General features: G+C 40.3%; 1 protein-coding gene across 5 annotated transcripts in view; it reads right to left on the bottom strand.

Annotated features, from left to right (window-relative positions):
- The window catches only part of DYM (dymeclin), a 165,673-nt gene that overhangs the window by 56,037 nt on the left and 91,348 nt on the right, over nt 1-18,288 (bottom strand). For 4 of the 5 annotated variants that reach the window (XM_081929707.1, XM_081929708.1, XM_081929709.1 and 1 more), the window contains exons 15-16: nt 17,953-18,117; nt 5,865-5,967 (exon numbers count right to left, since the gene is read on the bottom strand). In XM_081929707.1, coding sequence (XP_081785833.1) covers nt 5,865-5,967; nt 17,953-18,117 — 268 coding nt within the window. The remainder of the gene's footprint in view (nt 1-5,864; nt 5,968-17,952; nt 18,118-18,288) is intronic. The other variant, XM_081929711.1, reaches the window with a different exon arrangement.

The raw sequence follows: 18,288 nt of genomic DNA, 5'->3' as shown, positions 1-18,288 counted from the left end.
TCAAATTCAACTGTGTATCTCGATAACTTACACCTATTTTAATGGACACAAGGTTGGGGCAATACATGCTGCAATGGAGACTTGTGTGTGTTCAGGACACTTCTGCACTTCAAGGTCAAACCCCAGCTTTATCCCCACCCACTACACTCATTTTCATGTGGTCAAAAAAAGATGCACCAAAAAGATGTGATGTGATTTCTCCTTTCAACACTGAGGTGTCTAAATGAAATATAGCCTGTGTATTTACAGTATGATATTCTATGAAGTTTGAACACCTGCTGAATCTTTGCACCTGCTTTTTCTTATTTGGAGTGGGAAGAGACAAGCAACATGTACTCTCTGTAGCAAGGCCTCTCATACACTGTGCTTAATTACAGTGGTACTTCGGGTTAAATACTGTACGCTTCAGGTTACAGACTCAGCTAACCCAGAAATAGTGCTTCAGGTTAAGAACTTTACTTCAGGATGAGAACAGAAATCGTGTTCCGGCGGCGCAGCGGCAGCAGGAGGCCCCATTAGCTAAAGTGGTGCTTCAGGTTAAGAAGAGTTTCAGGTTAACTATGGACCTCCGGAACAAATTAAGTACTTAACCCGAGGTACCACTGTACTTACATTATTAATCAGGTGAAAATACTGGAGTTATTATTCAGGCACAAACCTTGTGGGCTATTACTCATCCAACCTCCCCTCCACCCAATAAAATATTAGAAAAATTGACCCCAAACCTTTGCTTCTCAACCACAAGTGGCTACTTAAAGCTATTTGTGTAGTTGGTAGACTGTGAGAAAATGAAAATCATTCCGGTTTCACTTTTAGTGAACAAATAGTGTCTGGTCCACAAAACCACTGTCTCAAACTGTCACGTATGGATAGTCTCAGCTGAGAAATCATGGGCAAGATGGGACTTCTAGAAAACACCACCGAGACAAACCGACTGATAATGCTTTATCTTGTTAACAGATGCAAAGAAGATGTGGTCGGCCCCAAACCAGAGAATGCTGCTGTCTGCCTCCCTTCCTTGTTTTGCAGAAGAATCTAGAAAAGCACGAGGCTCGCACATCATGCCTGGAAAATTACTAAAGTGGACTTGCTTCAGACTTTTTGGAGTCTCTTCTTCAGCTAAGCACAATATCAGCTAAGTTCAAGAATAAATGTTGCCACAGTACAATTTCGGCCTCTGATTTGTCAGATGAAATAAACAAAAAAATAAGGAGAAACCATCTATAGACATTATATAAGAGATATGTGTTAATGCACATTTAGACATGAAAAGAAAAAGGAAAATACATTGATACTGAGACAAACTTTGCAGTCATTTTTATGCACACTACCTATCAGGGATGTGCAATTCCTGAGCAATGAAAGACTCAATTTTATTCAGGTTATATTATGCAAATTGTGAAATTCTGTGCAGACCTGTTTAACAATGCACAGCTCATTTAGCATAAATATATAGCATGCTTTTTCTTCTCAAAAAGTGGATTAAAAAACCCCACAAAAACAGCAAAGGGGACAAAGATTCAAGAGTCCTAGAAAGGGGCATAAAGTACGGTATAGAAATTCTCCTATACAGGAAACAGGAAATTTTGCCCAAGCCTTCTCCTTGACTATGAGGAAGGGTTTCACCACAGCTAAGTGGAAGAGCACATGTTTTGAAGTTCCTAACCCCCCCCCCATCAACTCCAAGGAAAAGATTTAAGGAATATCCTCTCAGTTATGGTTAACAATATTTGGCTAGATGGACCATTGGTCTAAAACTGTACAAGGCAGGTCTGCACATCGGCCAAGCCAAATGGATTATCTGACTATGTATTATAGACGGATATGTGTTGGACAACCCCCTCCACCACCTATTCTTGAAGTCCTTAGCAGGCAACAAATACTGGAAAATTATCGTCCTGCTAGTAAGCCACTATATATGAATAGCGGTCAGAGATTCTCCTTATGTATCACAAGTTGTGAAGACTCGGTATAAAACAGGCCCTTACACACCCTTCGTATCCGAGCTCTCCAAAGAACTGCCTACGTTCTGTTAAAATGTTCTCTTGAAATTGTGATGTTTAGGAATTTCCACCAAACCAATCCCATTCCACCCTGAAGTAGACCACTGTTACAGCCTGATTCCATACATCTTTACTCTAATGTTCCACTGGGATCAAGAGGGCTTACTCTCTGGTAGGTGTTCCTTGGACTGTGGACTTGGTAAATCCAGACCAGAGTTTGTATCATGTGGTCTAGAACCTAAGCATACTGAAAACTGTAAACTCAAAAAGGAGAGCATTCATTCCCGAAATCCATGCTTTTATAGTATTGTTAGTTTGCTTAAAAGATGGCTAACTTTTATGCTATCATTCAGAAACACACCGCACATGCCAAACCATGTAAGCGGAAATTAAATATGACTTCTAAAACACAAGTTGCTTTAAGGAACTAAAATAATGTAAGGGAGTAATTTAGCATCTACCAATGCATAAAGACAGTAAGATTACTGGTTTTTTGCTTATTTGCAGGAGGAATGAAATGAAGGGCTATTTATATAGTACTTACTGCTTTGGCTATAATCAAATGTAATAACAAGATAGAACCAAAACAATCTTTTTGTTGAAACCACCTTTGTAATACTACTTTTTAATAACCCACCTAATGGCCAAATTAGAAGGACCCCAACTGAAGCCATTCATCCCACATAAAGCAAACATTTCTTTTTCTTCTTAGCTTTGTTTTACTAGCTATATTATTTCCAGATGATGTTGGGGGGGTGGTATAGTTTTTCAAGAGTTAGATGCTTAAACTGGCAGCTGCTTTCTATTTACCATAGACAAATATAAGATGAATCAAAACTGGGGCCTTCCTTGACTCCTTTATGGAGCATTAGCTGAGAAAGAAAGGGAAAGAGAGAATCATCTCACCCAGAAACTACATAACAGGGTTATTTAGATTATTAATCAAGGGGAGGATACTGAATTACATCAAGAGTTCTGGGCCTGCCAATCAGATTTGCATAGTACATAAGAAAAAAATCAGTCCTCTGGCAGGAAAGAAATTAACTGTGGACTCTAAGAGAAATTGTTTAACTTTGTTCACCATTTTAACACATCCACTTTAGTTTGAGAGGTGGATAAATTTCTCACACCTCAGTTAATACTGAAACCTATTTTATTGGGGTGAAACATCATGATAAAGCTTTGGATTTTCAGATATAAGAGTACATACCTCTGCACCCCCTAGAAGAAGCCTCATGTCATGGTCATGTGATGTCCATTATTGGGCAGTCATATGATCTAAGTGAGACCTAGCTCATTTTGCTAGTTGTGGAACCTCTTTAGTGGGGCAAAAGACAAGGAGTGTACACTTGTGGTATCTATGAAGGTATGGGGATCGTGGGCCATGCCCAGCTTTTAAAGCAGGGAATCTATAGGAACTGAAATTCAGCAGGGGCTTTCCTTTTAAAAATAATAATCTTGTTATGTGAATTCAATAACTTAATTACAACTCGACAAGCTAAACTTAATAGCGGAAAACAAAATTATTATTATACAATTGGAAAACATGTATGTTGTATAACTATTTTTTAAAACTTCCAAAAAATCAGCAATAGGACACCAAATCTTCATGAACTTTTAGAGTTTTTCCTACCCTAACAATCCAATCCTATGTGTGACTCCATTTTGTTGCTTGCATCCTCTGGTATTAGGAGAGGGCTAACCTCCTCCCAACCCTCTTAAACAGATATTCTACTGACATTGTGTTTTGAAGGGGCTTTGCCTTTTTATATGATTATATTTGCTGCTGTATTGTTTTAAAATTTACTGTTTTTAACTGATTTTGCTCTCAGTCCCTTTGAGTTTTTCCAAAAGAAAAAGTAGTATACACCTTTAAAAAATACAGTTGTACCTTGGATCCCAAATGCCTTGGTACTTGGACGTTTTGGCTGCTGAACGCCACAAACCCGAAGTGATTGTTCTGGTTTGCGAACGTTCTTTGCAACCCAAACGTCCGATGGGGCTTCCACAGCTTCTGATTGGCTGCAGGAGCTTCCTGCAGCCAATCAGAAGCCACGCTTTGGATTCCAAACGTTTTGGAAGTTGAATGGACTTCCAGAACAGATTCAGTTCGACTTCCAAGGTATGACTGTAAATAAAAACAGAAGACCCGTCAATGAGAGCTATTTCCAGAGCAGCCTGCATAGGATTGTAGCCTAAGGAGGAAGTTCCCCTGAGCTCAGATGGACCAACCTCTCAGTAGTAATGCTGATACTAAAAGATCACAACATGGCAAAAGGAATTCTGTAGTTATGCTAGTGGTTATGTTATGGCTTATTTATATGCTGCTTTTTGGCCAAAAGGACCTCAGAGCTCTCTCAATCCACTGACAGACAGTGTGGTGTGGTGTAGTGGTTGCAGCCTTTCTCAAACTTGGGTCCCCAGGTGTTGTTGGACTACAACTCCCATCATCCTTGACTACTGGTCCTGGTAGCTATGGATGATGGGAGCTGTAGTCCAACAACATTTAGAGACCTAAATTTGAGAAAGCCTTGGTTAGAGTGTTGACTAGAACTTGGGAAACCCAGAGCTGGATTCACCTTTTGAGTCCTATTAGCAGAAGCCCTGTGCTTTCCCCCCATTTCTTGCCTACCCCTGGCAACTGACATCAATAATTCAAATTAACCATTGTTGAAGGGCAATAAATTAAAACCAATTACCTGCATATGTATGTGAACAAATACACAGTAATAGTATAATCTATTTCATAGAGTTGATCGCACTACTTTATGTTAATTGACTCTGGCTTATCGCTGTTGCTTTATAACTGCTTTTACATAACCCACTTTGAGCATCTATTTATTATCTATTTAATTTAAACACTTCTATAAACCGCATAATATTCTTAAAAATTCTAAGTGTTCTACAGCCTAAAAAGAAATATATAATTCAAACAAAAACACAACCTATTGCCAAAGAAGCAGCAATATTTTAAAAACAACATAAAAACATATAAAACAAAAATTCCGACAATTCAAACATGCAAAGCAGGATCTAGTTTTATATTTTATATGTCAGGGAAACCCTAGGCACTGGGTTTTGAGACACTGCCCTACTCTGTAGGGTTTGGTGTTGTGAGTAAAATTTCCCCAGGTGATCTGAGTGATCTTAAAGGTCTAAACAGTGAGATAAATACTTTAAAAATTATGTATATTTTAAAAATTAAAAAGATATAGTACTTCAACTTTGTTATCTTATATACACCCCCATATTTCAAGAAAGGGTTAGTACTAATGTGGCTTACATAGGACTCCTCTGTGAGTTTATGCCTGAACTGAGATTTGAATTGGAGACTCCACAGATTATAATTTAAATTCTTAACTCAGTATTCCAGCTCTCATCAGCATTCTGGTAATGGCAGGTCTGTACAACAAACATTTGGCATATCCAGAGGAAGTGAATGGCAAACAGAATATGGCTATTATCTGACAATGTTCTCAACAGATAAAATCTTCCTATGTAAGAGGTTACTCCAAATTGCTTTTGCTATGTGTGAATGGATGTGGGCTAAAAGGCAGCCAACCCAAATCCTGCCCCCCACCCCCTCCCTCATAATGGCAATCAAACTCAAATGTTCAAGAATTGCAAGCTGTCAGACTAAAGTAAATGTCTTAGCTACGAATAGCTGTGGTTTTTATTTTGCCATTTGCAAGTGCATTTTTTTAAATTTTCTCAGCGAGTTTCAGACATGATGTCACCAGCAGAGCTTCCTATACTTTGGTGTTGGTGGTTGCCAGGTTGTCACACACTTTGATAGACTTCTGCAGGGGTTAGGAGATGCTATTTTGACCTGTTCCCTTAATCACTAAGTTTGGTACTCACATAATCCGGAAGCGGAGAGTCATCTGAAGCAAGGGAACTTCTCAAGGATTGTGTGGCTTGCTCCAAAACCTTGTTGTGCTTTTTGGACAACAATGAAAACAAACTGGGGAAGAAGAAGAAGAAAATAAGATTTGCATGTTTATGTCAATTTCTAAAAAGGGTTCTATAAAACAAGACTGCCGATTCAGAAGTGACTCAATTAAATTGTATTGTACGTAGGCAACTTTTTAAAAAAAGTTTATGAATTGAAAATGGAATTCAGTAACGGACTGGCTTATTTTCATAATGGAACATTTTTTAAATATTTCACAAAACTGACATTGTGTTTTGACAACCAAAAAGGGTAAGTAAGTAACCACTAAGAGCTGATGTAGATGTAAGATAATGCTGGCTCATAGCTACAGCTATTTAAAATGCTATTTCAAAGTAGATTTATATGTTTATTTCGTGGGAATATGATATTTACGATGTAAAGATCTAAAGCAAGTATTTTTTGTCAGAGGAAACAGGGAAGAATCCCTTGAGTCATCTTTAAGATAACACTATCAAGCAACTGTCACCAGTTATTGATTATTTTAAAAATTGTATACCATCTTCCCATAACATATTCATGGTGGTTCATAACAGAAATAAAAATACACAAGCATAACCACAAAAACATCAATAGTTAAAACAATTCAAAACTAAAGTGGGCACAGCAACAGCCTACGAAGATAGCTCTGCAAAAAAATTCAATGGAATAAAACTGAGTGCTGATGGGGCCAGGCAGACCTCCTTTTGGGAGATGGTTCCACACCCTGGGTGCCACAGCTCAAAAGGCCCCGTCTTGGGTACCCATCTGCCATAGTTCAGGTGGCGGGCGGGCCCAAGGCAAGGCCACATAAGAGAAGCAAAGTTGTCAAGCAGACTCAAATGAGGGAAGGCAATTCTCCAGGTCCCAGGCCATTTAGGGCTTTAAAGTTTAAAAACTACATCTTGAACTAAGCACAGAAACAAACTGACAACCAGTGAAGCTGGTACAAAAGGGGTGTAAAATAATCTGACCAACTGGTTCCGATCTCTGGCTGCCACTTTTGGAACCAATTGTTGCTCTTGGATTGTCTTCAGAAGACTGTTCCATGTGCAATGCATTAGAGTGGCATAATCTGGAGGCGACTAGAATATGAATGACAGAGGTCTGGTTTTTTTTTTTTAAAGGGTGCAGTTGGATTATAAAATGCTGGTAAAAAGCATTGCTGACCATCACTGCTACAAGACCCTCCAAGGTGCCGAGCTGGATCCAAGAGTTTCACTTGCATCACTATGAATACTATCAACCCTACTTACACACCCAAGAAATACAGCACACTTCTGCTCACAGTCTTACTCAGGCTGCACTTTATCAAACCACACTCTTTAGAGTATTCCTGAATACCGCAGAGACTTGAATGGAAGCTCTGAGATTGTTCTCTAATTTTTGATTTATAGATTGTTGATTCTCTTTCTTACGATCTATATATCACAATATAGCTCCAAAAGACAGAGATATGTTTTATTTAGTTCTTTGTTCACTGTAGTTTAAATAAAGATCTAACATTAAAAAAAAACCAGGCCTAATAATATCCTCAAACCACAAATGCAATTCCCACATGCACCATTGTGAAATGTGCACAGCATTTCAGGGGCTTAACACTGACATTATAATTTATGGGCTATTCATTTATACAAATCCTTCATGTAATTCAGTAGTGACTGATCACAGAAGTCTGCCTTTCTAGCAATTAATCTTCTAGATATAGTGAGTTCTAGATATAAATAAGCACCTATTCCTTAACCAGTATGTTTTGCAATTAAAGAAAAGTAAAATGATCTATTTAACTTGTGTCCTCCCCAAAGTCACAAGAAACAGTTATTGCAACACATGTTCTATAAACATAAAACTATTAAAGAGTAAGCCACAATATTACTAAGTCAACGCTAAACAACATTTGAGACCCAGAGATGCTTGAACCTCCAACTTGAGGGCAACATGAGCACCTGCACCAGGACAAGAAAGGAGATTGTCTCTAACAGGCTTTAGATATGATCCGTTAAAAGCTCTCATGGCAGGCTCTCTGTGGGTGCTAAACAACAAAGGGCACCCTTGGCTCAGTGACAAGCTCACCATGCACTACTATGACACTTTCAGGAGATGAATCGGTCAGGTCTAAAGACTGAAGTTTTTTCTTCATAGCAAAAACCTGGTCAGTTTCTGTTTTGTGTCCTGACACTTCCAAGATGCGCAAGGGAGATGTAACATTCCCAAATTGCCTATCCATGGTTAGGAGATCCAGAGTATGCCAGGGGTTCACCCATCTTTCTTCCTTTTCTTTTCAAAGTTAACCATGGGGCAGCTTTTTACCTCCTTCAAACAGCTAACCATGGTCAGTGTTTACACTGAAGTAATAGGCAGGCGGTTAGCTAAACAAAAAGCCACCTGCAGTGGCCACAATCAATTCAGATCATTTGCTGTTCTGTACGAGAACAGAAAAGTGCCAAGAGAATGGAGCAAAAAAGTATTTCAACCAAATATGCACCCAATGATTAAAAAAACATGCTGGTTGATGCTCTTTTATATTGGTTCACGCTCCACCAAGCCAGGAAATTGGAAGCTAAGGCTGACATGCCCCATGATCAGTAATGAAGTTGTGCAATGTCACAAATCGTGCTTACTTGCAACTTACCCTCAATACATCCACTCTCAGGCTCAAATCCAGACAGTGTTGGTGAAATGTCTGGGACCAGCAAAAAAAGCCCCTTGTTGTCCTGTATTGCTTTATGAAGCATTAGTGTCTTCCCACTGGTTTGGGAAACAGAGCAAACAAAAGCGGGGGGGGGGCTCTTTGGTGAGGGGTTACAGTAAGGGGGTGGTACATATGCCATTGTGTGGTCTTGTCCACTGAGAAAATTTCTCAAGTTTACAAATATGTCCACACACCCAAAATGGTTGGCAAATTCTCATTTAACCACTGTACTATACTATCATATTCCATAACTAAAGGAATGGGCATTGCACATGGCATCCAGTATCTGTTCCCTATGCAAACACTGTGGTCCTGGCAAAATGGTCACTTCAGAAATGAATCTGTACACGCCCTGCGTTATTTATTCAGTAGGTGCTGCCATACTTTAATAGAGCAGGAACACCTTAATAACTTTCCAACTGCTGCTCAGAATTTCACCAAACCAATGAATGACTGTCATCCTCAACAAGCCTACATCAATAGCTTTCACTGAAATCGGAAGGAAATATACAACTTGCTTAACAAGTGGTGTAAAAAGGGTTAAAGTGCCAATATTGAGCACTTTCTAACATGGTGGAGATATGGCATTTTTTATGGCATTTTTTATTGGATTGGAGTTTGATATTTGTCACATTTGTAGTAGACCCCACTAGGTAGCTCATGTATGCCAAGTTTCAGCTCAACAGGTTTTTGCTGTTGTTGGTATTTGCCTTGTGCCCCTTTGACAAAATTCAAGCTGGTCAGAAAGACCAAAACAGCGTCCCGATTCGTGTTAGAATGGCTGTGCAAGTTTTTCCATCTTTAAAACCACCATGATCTTTAAAACAAAATATCTGGTGCCCAAGCAGCACACTAATTAGATTTACATTGTTTTCAATCTATGTGGAAATTAACCTCAGTTCCTTAGACGAAACCTGATACAGCCTTTGAAAAACTGAAATAAATCACTGAACAAAAAACAGTTTCTCTTTTGCAAACTAAATTAACCTATGTAAAAGTTTATCATAATTTTCAAGAAGAATACATCAGTAGGAATCAAAGGTGGATTTAGGTGTCAGTGTTGACATACAATGAAAAACAAAATAGGGCTCCAGATCATACACATACGTATCATGGTCTTGAAAGTTAATGGCCCCTAGATGCCCCATTACTGACTCTCTGCTTAATTCACAATAGTATACAAGGATAATGCCCCCCAAAACTATATTCTGTATGCCTCTGTTGTTTGAGGCTCATGTTTGTGTAAAGCAACCTTACCAGGTTGCAAATCAAACCGGTTAGAAGGGGAACAAATTCCACAGCTTCAATTTACTGTGCATAAACCAAACTTAAACACCAACAATAAAAACTGTATGGAAAAGCATCATGGAGTCCAATATATTTGGGTGTGGGGATTTTTATTTAAGCTTTTTAGGTTAACATCTTATCTGAAAGAAGGCTAAGACCTAGCCCTGACTATGTATTTCAATAATGTGATGTAGATGAATCACTGCACTGGAGAAGCAGGAGGAGGCATCTGAAACAAGATTGTGGAGGCTGGAAGAAATCTATGGGCGCTGGGAACTAGGGGTAGCCAACAGAACAAAGTATTAGGAAAAGAGTACACCTATCTTGAAAGGAAAGAGGGAGAGATTGTGCTGGGTTCAATGCTAAAGGGAAGAAACAGATAAAGGAACTACGACAGAGATTTGAAAAGAAGTCAAGAAGGGGGAGGGAGGTATTTCCTCTGCTGGGACTGGTGGATGCCAGAAATAGTCAAAAGGATGCTGAAGATCTTGCTGAGGCTGTATGTCAAGTAGCAATTGAAGTCAAGTTCATCAGGCAAATTTAGTCCCCATGAACAAGCGGCTAACCTCAGTGGCTGATGAGACCCTACAAACTAAAAGTAATTCAGGAAATAAGCAAGCAGGGGCTGCATACTAGTCTTTTGTCATGGCCAAAGAAGGCTCTATTGGAAAGTTTGCTCTTTAAGATACACTAGTAAGGTCAAAGAGCACACATTTATACTGTAGTATTAGTATTTATTCTTTAGAAATAAGACTATCTTTCTAGAGCAGACAGGCTGTCATTTTATCCCTTTCTAAAGCAGGGCATGCAAAACCAAACTCCATTTGAAGGACTTAAGTCATGCAGTACAGATCTGCCCTGCTGCACTAGGGTGAAGATTCTTGCTAGCTACTATGTGATACAGTTGATAAACCAAAAAACATTCAACAGTGTTTCTCACCCAATTAGAATGAATCCGCTGCCCTAAATCCCACAAGAAAGGTCTTATTTCAAAGTCTACTGGATTAGTCACTCTATTAACTAGCTGCTCTTTTCCTCTCGCACTCATCTTTCTCTGTGGTTCTAGCAGGATTCTTCTCTTTGTTTTTAACATGTTAAAGTACAATAAAGTACAATACAAGAAATGCAAAAATTCAGAAGCAAGGTCTACTAGTTCACATAAATGCTAACTATCTAATTCCCCTCTCACTAGTACTGTTATGATTATGCATACTTCTTAAATCACTGTGAGAGAATACATTCCGAAACACTGCACTCTAGGATGAACGTTAAGTCACCTGTAACGTAAGGAGCCTTATCAAATTTAAAATACTGCAGTGTCTTACAATACTGAAGCTGGGCAGAATATGGACTGCTCCTGCCATATTTGGTGCAAATTCTATGGTGGAAACAAGAGGCTGTACACGCAAAATAATAATTTGAAAAAAATGTAGTTAGTGATTGACACCAGAGTTCATAATTTCTTGGCATGGACTATAGCACTCAATAAAATGTGATGCTCACCTTAAATACAAGGTGATTATTATGATTCCTGACATTCTGCTTAGATTTGAATCCAAGCCAAAAATACATACTGTTCTTTCCCTCAGATACCGACAGCAGGTAGAGGTGAATTACAGGTCTCTCAAGTTATCTCTTGCTCTCCTTTCACCCATCCCTGGTGCCTGGAATGCTGCAACAGCTGCAATCCAGACAACATGGGGAAGGGGCGAGGGAAATACCCCCTTCCTGTCACTACAACAGTCACCCCTGCCATGTACAGAGGTACATGGTTTGAAAAAGGAGGTTCACAGGGGCATGGGGAGGGATTCTGAACCAATTAAACACCTGATTATGTCATCAGTGGTGATCAGGTTCTACCTGGCTTAGCTCCACCTCTCAGTCACAGCACTGTTACGGCTGATGCTGTACTCTCCCACAAAGTCCACCCACAAATCCACACCATACCCAACCCCTATCCTAGCCATTATGTGCAGGGCTCTAATTCTGAAGACTCCAAATGCCTTGTGCCCAACCTAGCCCAGGTTGCCTTAATAAAGCATGGACAGTGGGTTAGAAGGTGCAAAGGTGCTCAAAATGTGCAAGCCTTTCCTTGTGGCAGCTGTCCCAACACAACTGCATTTCAAATGGATACTTCTTGTAATATGAATACTTTGGTTTATTAGTGCTTTTAAAAACCACATTATTCTTTGTTGAGTCTATTGAGTTAGAAAGTCTAGCTTTTATTTTGAGAATCATGTGAACCTTCACAAATGATTGAATTCTGCTGTCATGTTGGCAATCCAAACGTTTTACTGTATACCATTTTCCCCCTTAATAAAGAGATCAGAATTTCATTTCATATTAAAATGTTTAGTTTAAGGACATTAGTGAACACAATCCACAAAGGTTCCTACATGCCTGAGCTTCACTTCTCACAGCAAAGAGTTTACATGACAACTAGCCTGCTCATAACTAAGTGGAGTTTAGATTTTGTTTAAAAAAATGAAATTTGCCTCTCTGCAAAACTTCTGGATTGAATAGCTTTTTAAATATGTTAATGTTAATATGTTAATGGAGACTGCCAACCCACAAATATAATCCTGGGCAATGTATTGAAAATAAGAGTTTCTGAACTGACACCAGTCTTTGTTACACTCTTTAACATGCAAACTTGAATTAGTTTCAATTTTCAGAAAAGCATTGTTTTTCGGAAAATATTCATGTTAACTTGGAACAAAAGAGCTATTGGTTTAAAAATAGGAAGCACTGCCAGAAGATACTTTATGGCTCACTTGAAATCCCTCACACACAAACTCTGTTTGTGCTTCAGCTGCTGGTGCTTAAGAACCTTCAGTCTATGGCTTGGTTCACACTTAATACTAATCTATGTTTTGTTAAGTCTAACCAACCATGCTTTGTTTGAACGTGCAAATCCATGCAGTGGAAGAACTGTGGGTTGTTTCCGCCAACAGAACACCATGTGAAGCCATGTTTGTGTTGGCTTACACAGTTTGTTTTAATACTTGTTTATCATTATGTTCAAACCAAGCAATCTTGCTTAACCATAGTTTGTTCGGCCATCCCAACCTTGTTGGCTCTTCCGTTGGCTCACGGTTTGCAGAACAAACTACAGATTAGTGTTATATGTGTATGCAGTATCAGCTTTCCCCTCAGTCTGGTGCCCTCCAGGTGTTTTGGATTGCAACCCCTACTAGTCCCAGCCAGCACAACCTGCCATAATGAAGGATATTTTGCTGGTTAGTAATAAACATCAAAAGTGGTAGAATCAAATTCAGTAATCAATGCAAGCTGATCAACAAGTAATAAAGTATATTAAAATAAACAAGGCTAAATCTGTGAAACCTGGGGAAATTTAACTGAATTAGTTCTAGCTTTGCTTTGCTTGTTTTTTCTTTTTGTTACCTACCATGAGTTTTTGGGATAAGGTGGGGTATAAATCAATTTTGTATGCAAAGCGAAATTTTTTGCACAGAATCATCATTTATAGCCTGCTCAAAATGACCAAGATTTGCAATATATTTATAACATTTCTATACCACTTTACACAATTAAAAAAACAAACAAACCTCTAAGTGGATTTATAAAAGTGCCTGAAGTGAATAGATGGCCAGACAAATGATGCTCAGCACATATTTTAAAACAAGCCCCTTTTAGGGAAAATGCTGTGGACCCACAGCACAAGATTAGTAACGCCGTTTAAAAAAATGCAACCTTGCCTCATACCTTGCCTCTGGCAGGATCATGTTTGAGTTACTCAAAGAAAATTTTTTGAGAGACTGAATCTGTTGTGTATTAGGGAAGTCACATTGTGAAAGTAATTTGATGCCATTGCTTTCTTTCTGGTAGTACCTACAAGGCACTGTGAAAGCAAATTTTAGTATCCAGCCTCAGGCAAATACTGCAGTACAGAATGAAGACTGCAAGCTAAAGATAGGAAGCAGAATATTGTAACTCATAGCTATATGCTATGTACATATAATAAAGGGGCTCACGGGTGAGCAATATAATCCTTGAAATATTTATTGCAAATATTGGAACACTATAAGCAGTCAGGCACACAGTTATGTGTAAAAACAACAGATTGGTACAGGACCTTTGTACGTAACTATGCGTTGAACTGTGGACAATGTTGGCTTGGATCCAGACTTTGCTACTGCCAGTAGGAGCATCACAGAGTGATACTCTGCTCAGGGGATCCTGCTACTGGTGTAAGCAGAGGTAGGGATGGGCTTTTGTCAATACTCCCCCTCCTGTTAAAGTCCGTTGCACACCCTGGAGGATTGGGGAACGGGGCAGCTGAAAGGTTGGGGAATTGCTGTACCCTCCCCTTCTCCCTTCACATAATTGTACAGTGGTGCCTCGCAAGACGAAAAGAATCCGTTCTGCGAGTCTCTTTGTCTAGCGGTTTTTTCGTCTTGCGAAGCAAGCCCATTGATGGCTTAGCGGATTAGCGCTATTAGCGGCTTTTAGCGGCTTAGCGGATAAGCGGCTTAGAAAAAGGGGGGGGGGAAACCTGCAGGAACTCGCAAGACATTTTCGTCTTGCGAAGCAAGCCCATAGGAAATTCATTTTGTGAAGCACCTCCAAAACGGAAAACTCTTTCGTCTAGCGAGTTTTCCGTCTTGTGAGGCATTCGTCTTGCGGGGCACCACTGTATCAAAATACAGAGCACCCAGGAAACTGATTTTATAGCAAACTTCCTGTGAGCTGCCTCCTACAAGTACATGCACCACAATGTCAGTAACTCCATCTACTGCGATCAAACAAGCAAAGAGGCTAATTACCTTTGATGATCAAAACAGATCATCCAATGAATGCGGAAATGTGCACAAGCAAAAGACACGTAGCAATGCTTTTATTCGTATGACACAAGATAACATCACTGAAAGGGAAGGTGTGAAACCTTATCTGGTTCCTGAAATTCTGAATGTGAGCAATCAGCAGAGGCATTTGGCTCTCCTATCAAACGTTTCCTAGTGTTATTCACTATTTATAAAGTAAGGCGGGAACCAGGAAGCAGGAAGTAAGCATGGTTTGTCATGTTCCATGTTTTACTTACAAGCTAATGGAGGGTTAAGGTTAACTCTCCCATTAGTCAATTATAACGTGAAAGTAGCTATTTTGGGGGGAAGCATTTCTGATACTCCTCCCCAACATGTTGGGCTCTTAAACAGTAGGGAAGTCTGGCTGGGAGACATTTGAAGTAAGAATGGTTGTTATAAACTTTTATCATCTTTTTCCTCTTTCTCATTCACTCTCGCAAGTACATCTGCCCGATTCAAGTACATGTGGGAAATTCCACTGCCCAGTTATTTTGTATTTCTGTCCCAAGGTTCTATATCTTCAATTTATATAGAAATTTTTGGATATTTTAGTACTTTTGGGTAAGTTCTGATGCTTGATACCGGAAATAAGTTTATATCCAACCATTTTCCATGTATCGTAATGCTATAACTATATGCACTGAGCAAGAGAGTTTACATTTGGGATGTCTTATAAGACACTCTCTTCAGGGAATGGCCAGTGTTCCTAAGGAGGCCCAGGAAGAAAAAGTTGCTCCACTTATCATTTCTTCATCCCCATACTGGGGACTGCCTATCAAAATATGGGTTGAAAGATTTATTCCTAGCCATCCCACCATCATTTCTTCCTCTGTTCTTTTCCTTTTGCTGGAAACCAGAATTTTGGCTGGCAGTTATGACAGCACACAGCTGTGTCAGGATCTGCCCTCTCAGCAGCTCACCTTCCAAGCAATCTTGCCCAGGTAGTTAAATGCAAGAGGTGGTCTTCATTCTGCCTCCTGATGCAGCAAAGCCTGCGATCCAAGCCTCAAGCTCCTTCATTCCTAAGCATGCTTCTTTGAATAAAGTTTCCTACTCTTATTTTTAGTCTTATTCCCTTAACTGTAAGCCACCCTGAGAACTCTTTTCTGGGGTGGCATACAAAATCTGAAAATAAGTAAATAAAATCGCTCCCGCAAACTAGGTTCTCATCTTCGGTTAGAAGACTACTCAACAGTTCCTTCTGTTCTAAGAGTGGGAAAGTATTTAACATTGCATGCCACATTTTCCTCCCTTGACAATCAAGCTGGTTTTATTTATGTTTACTGTATGGTCTCTGCGCCATTATATGCTTGCATAGCCAGGACACTGTTATTTCCATTCTGGATGTTCTCCATGTTCTGATCAAATTTTGTCATGCAATTTTTCCCATGTTTCCCCCCAAATTTTGGCACTGGTCACAAAACATTAAAGAATGTGTAAGGCTCGTGTAGCATGAAATTAAATGTACTATTTAAATTGTTCTTTGGGGGTAGGCTCCTATGTATATTGCCTTCAGCATTTCAACAAATTGGAGAGGCAACTCAGAAATGCTGTTAGGGTTTTGTAATGGTTATATGGGGTTGCTCGTGCGTAAGTTGCCGCCACTCCTGGCTAGGTTGCCTGGTTAAACCTTTTCTGTCTGGACAGCCCTTCACTTCGTGGCTGTTTCAGTCACTAGCAGAATCCGTCAGTGGGCGTTTCTTGAACCTCTTCCAGCAAAGAAGTTCTTTGATGCCAAGTCTCTGCCTACTCTCCCTGCGCGAAAGTCTTCTGCGCAAGGTGGGTGTGGGCAGCGGAGGACCCGTGCTTTCCCCGCTGGTCTCCGGCGAGGAGTCCTGGAGCCCCCTCGCCGATTCCCCCATCTGCCCCCCTTTATCCCTGGTGTTACGCTGATTTCCTTCCCCTGCCGATGAGCTGCCTCTCTCCCTGCTGGGCCCTTCTCCAGCATCGCTTTGGAGCCTTGCCTCCACCTCTAGCTCCGATGGCAGTTCCCTGACAGGTTTTATCCCAACTAATGCCACCGCTACCTCACGCCTGACTTGACTACAAGATAGAAAAGTTCCAGAGGCAGGATGAGAAAATATATAACAAGCAACAAGTTTTGCTCAATCAATCTCCGCACCCCTGACTTCACCTTTCCTGAAACATGCACCCTAGGAGCTCCAGAAAAAAGAGAGGCAGTTAAACTAGACCTGGTAGCCTAAACCAAGTTCTAAATCTGCCTAACCACTTAAATCCAGCTGTGACTGCTGGTATTTTTCCACTAGTTCAATGAAGGAAAACATGATGCAGGGGCTACTGTAAAACAATGGCAGCCTTGTATCTTATTTCCCCCTCTTCCCACACTAGTCCACTTCACATGTTGCATGTCGTGTGTAGAAAGCAGGGCTGTATCCCTAGTCCCACCCTTTTCACATGTTAGCCATTCATGATAAGGAGCAGCAATGTTTCAGCAGTTGCTCACATAACAGGGCAGGATGTGACGGGCACCAATAAGAGGGTGAATTCTCGGGGTGGGACAACTTCCGTTCCACTTGTGAAAGTGGCAGCTGTCTAATGGGATTCAACCACATCATGTGGTGTCAAATAGAGACTTCCCCTTCCTCTACAGGTGGCAGCCAAAACATGGGAGCAAGGAAACGTATTCCTAGATATTGTGGGAGGAGAAGCATATAACTGGGACTGCTGTTTTAAGAGTAGCTCCATATCTGTCAAAATGTCTGCATTCGTTCTACATCATGATAGGCAAACCCTGTTCAGGCAAACTTCTCTGCAATGATTCATCTTCCCATTCAGGAACTCCCTGGAGGTTTCCAGAGGTTTTCTGGGTACCCTGGAACACAATTTGTAAACCACTGCTTTTCTGCTGCCCACTCCCTCCATGACCCGAGAATGAACTTGGGGACAGAATATTCTGCTATGCTAGGGGCTCCACGGGTTACTAAAACATTTACATATCCTGTGTATGGAATATTTGCAAAGTAAAGCCATGCTCAGCTTATGGAAAATACAGCTTATACTTTTCTATTGTGAACCCATGTTGGATCTGCAATTTGTAACCCATGTATTATGGAGACATAAAGGGCGGTTGTTAGTAAAAAGTTACTGGTGATCCAGAACCAACCCCCCCCCCCAATTTATTTCCTTCAACATGCATAGACCAGTCACACAGTGCATGCAGCATGCAGTAAATGGACAGCAGAGGTTAATAACCTGGAAGCATAAGATCTGAGAATGTGAGAACAAGTTAAAGACAGCAGCTCCTCTCCATTGTCACTGAGGCTCGAGAAGCAATGCTGCAGCGTAGAGCAGTGGGAGTGGGGAAAATATAGTTTGTCCAAGACATATACATATCTCCGCAAGTGGCGGCAGGTGTAACTGCAAGACAAGGGGAAAGGGAGGGGAAAGGGGTGGGGAGGAAAAAGAAAGAGGAATTTTCCTTTAAGAAAGCTACATCCAAACAAGTCAGTGGCAGATGTCAAAGAGCAAAGCAGCAGTTAGAGAACAAAAATAAAGTTGAAAAGGCAGAGAGGGTGGGTTGTCTCTACA

Source organism: Podarcis melisellensis, assembly GCF_964234715.1.
Source record: "Podarcis melisellensis genome assembly, chromosome: 11".
NCBI lineage: Eukaryota > Metazoa > Chordata > Lepidosauria > Squamata > Lacertidae > Podarcis > Podarcis melisellensis.
This window is presented reverse-complemented; position numbering and strand designations above follow the sequence as displayed.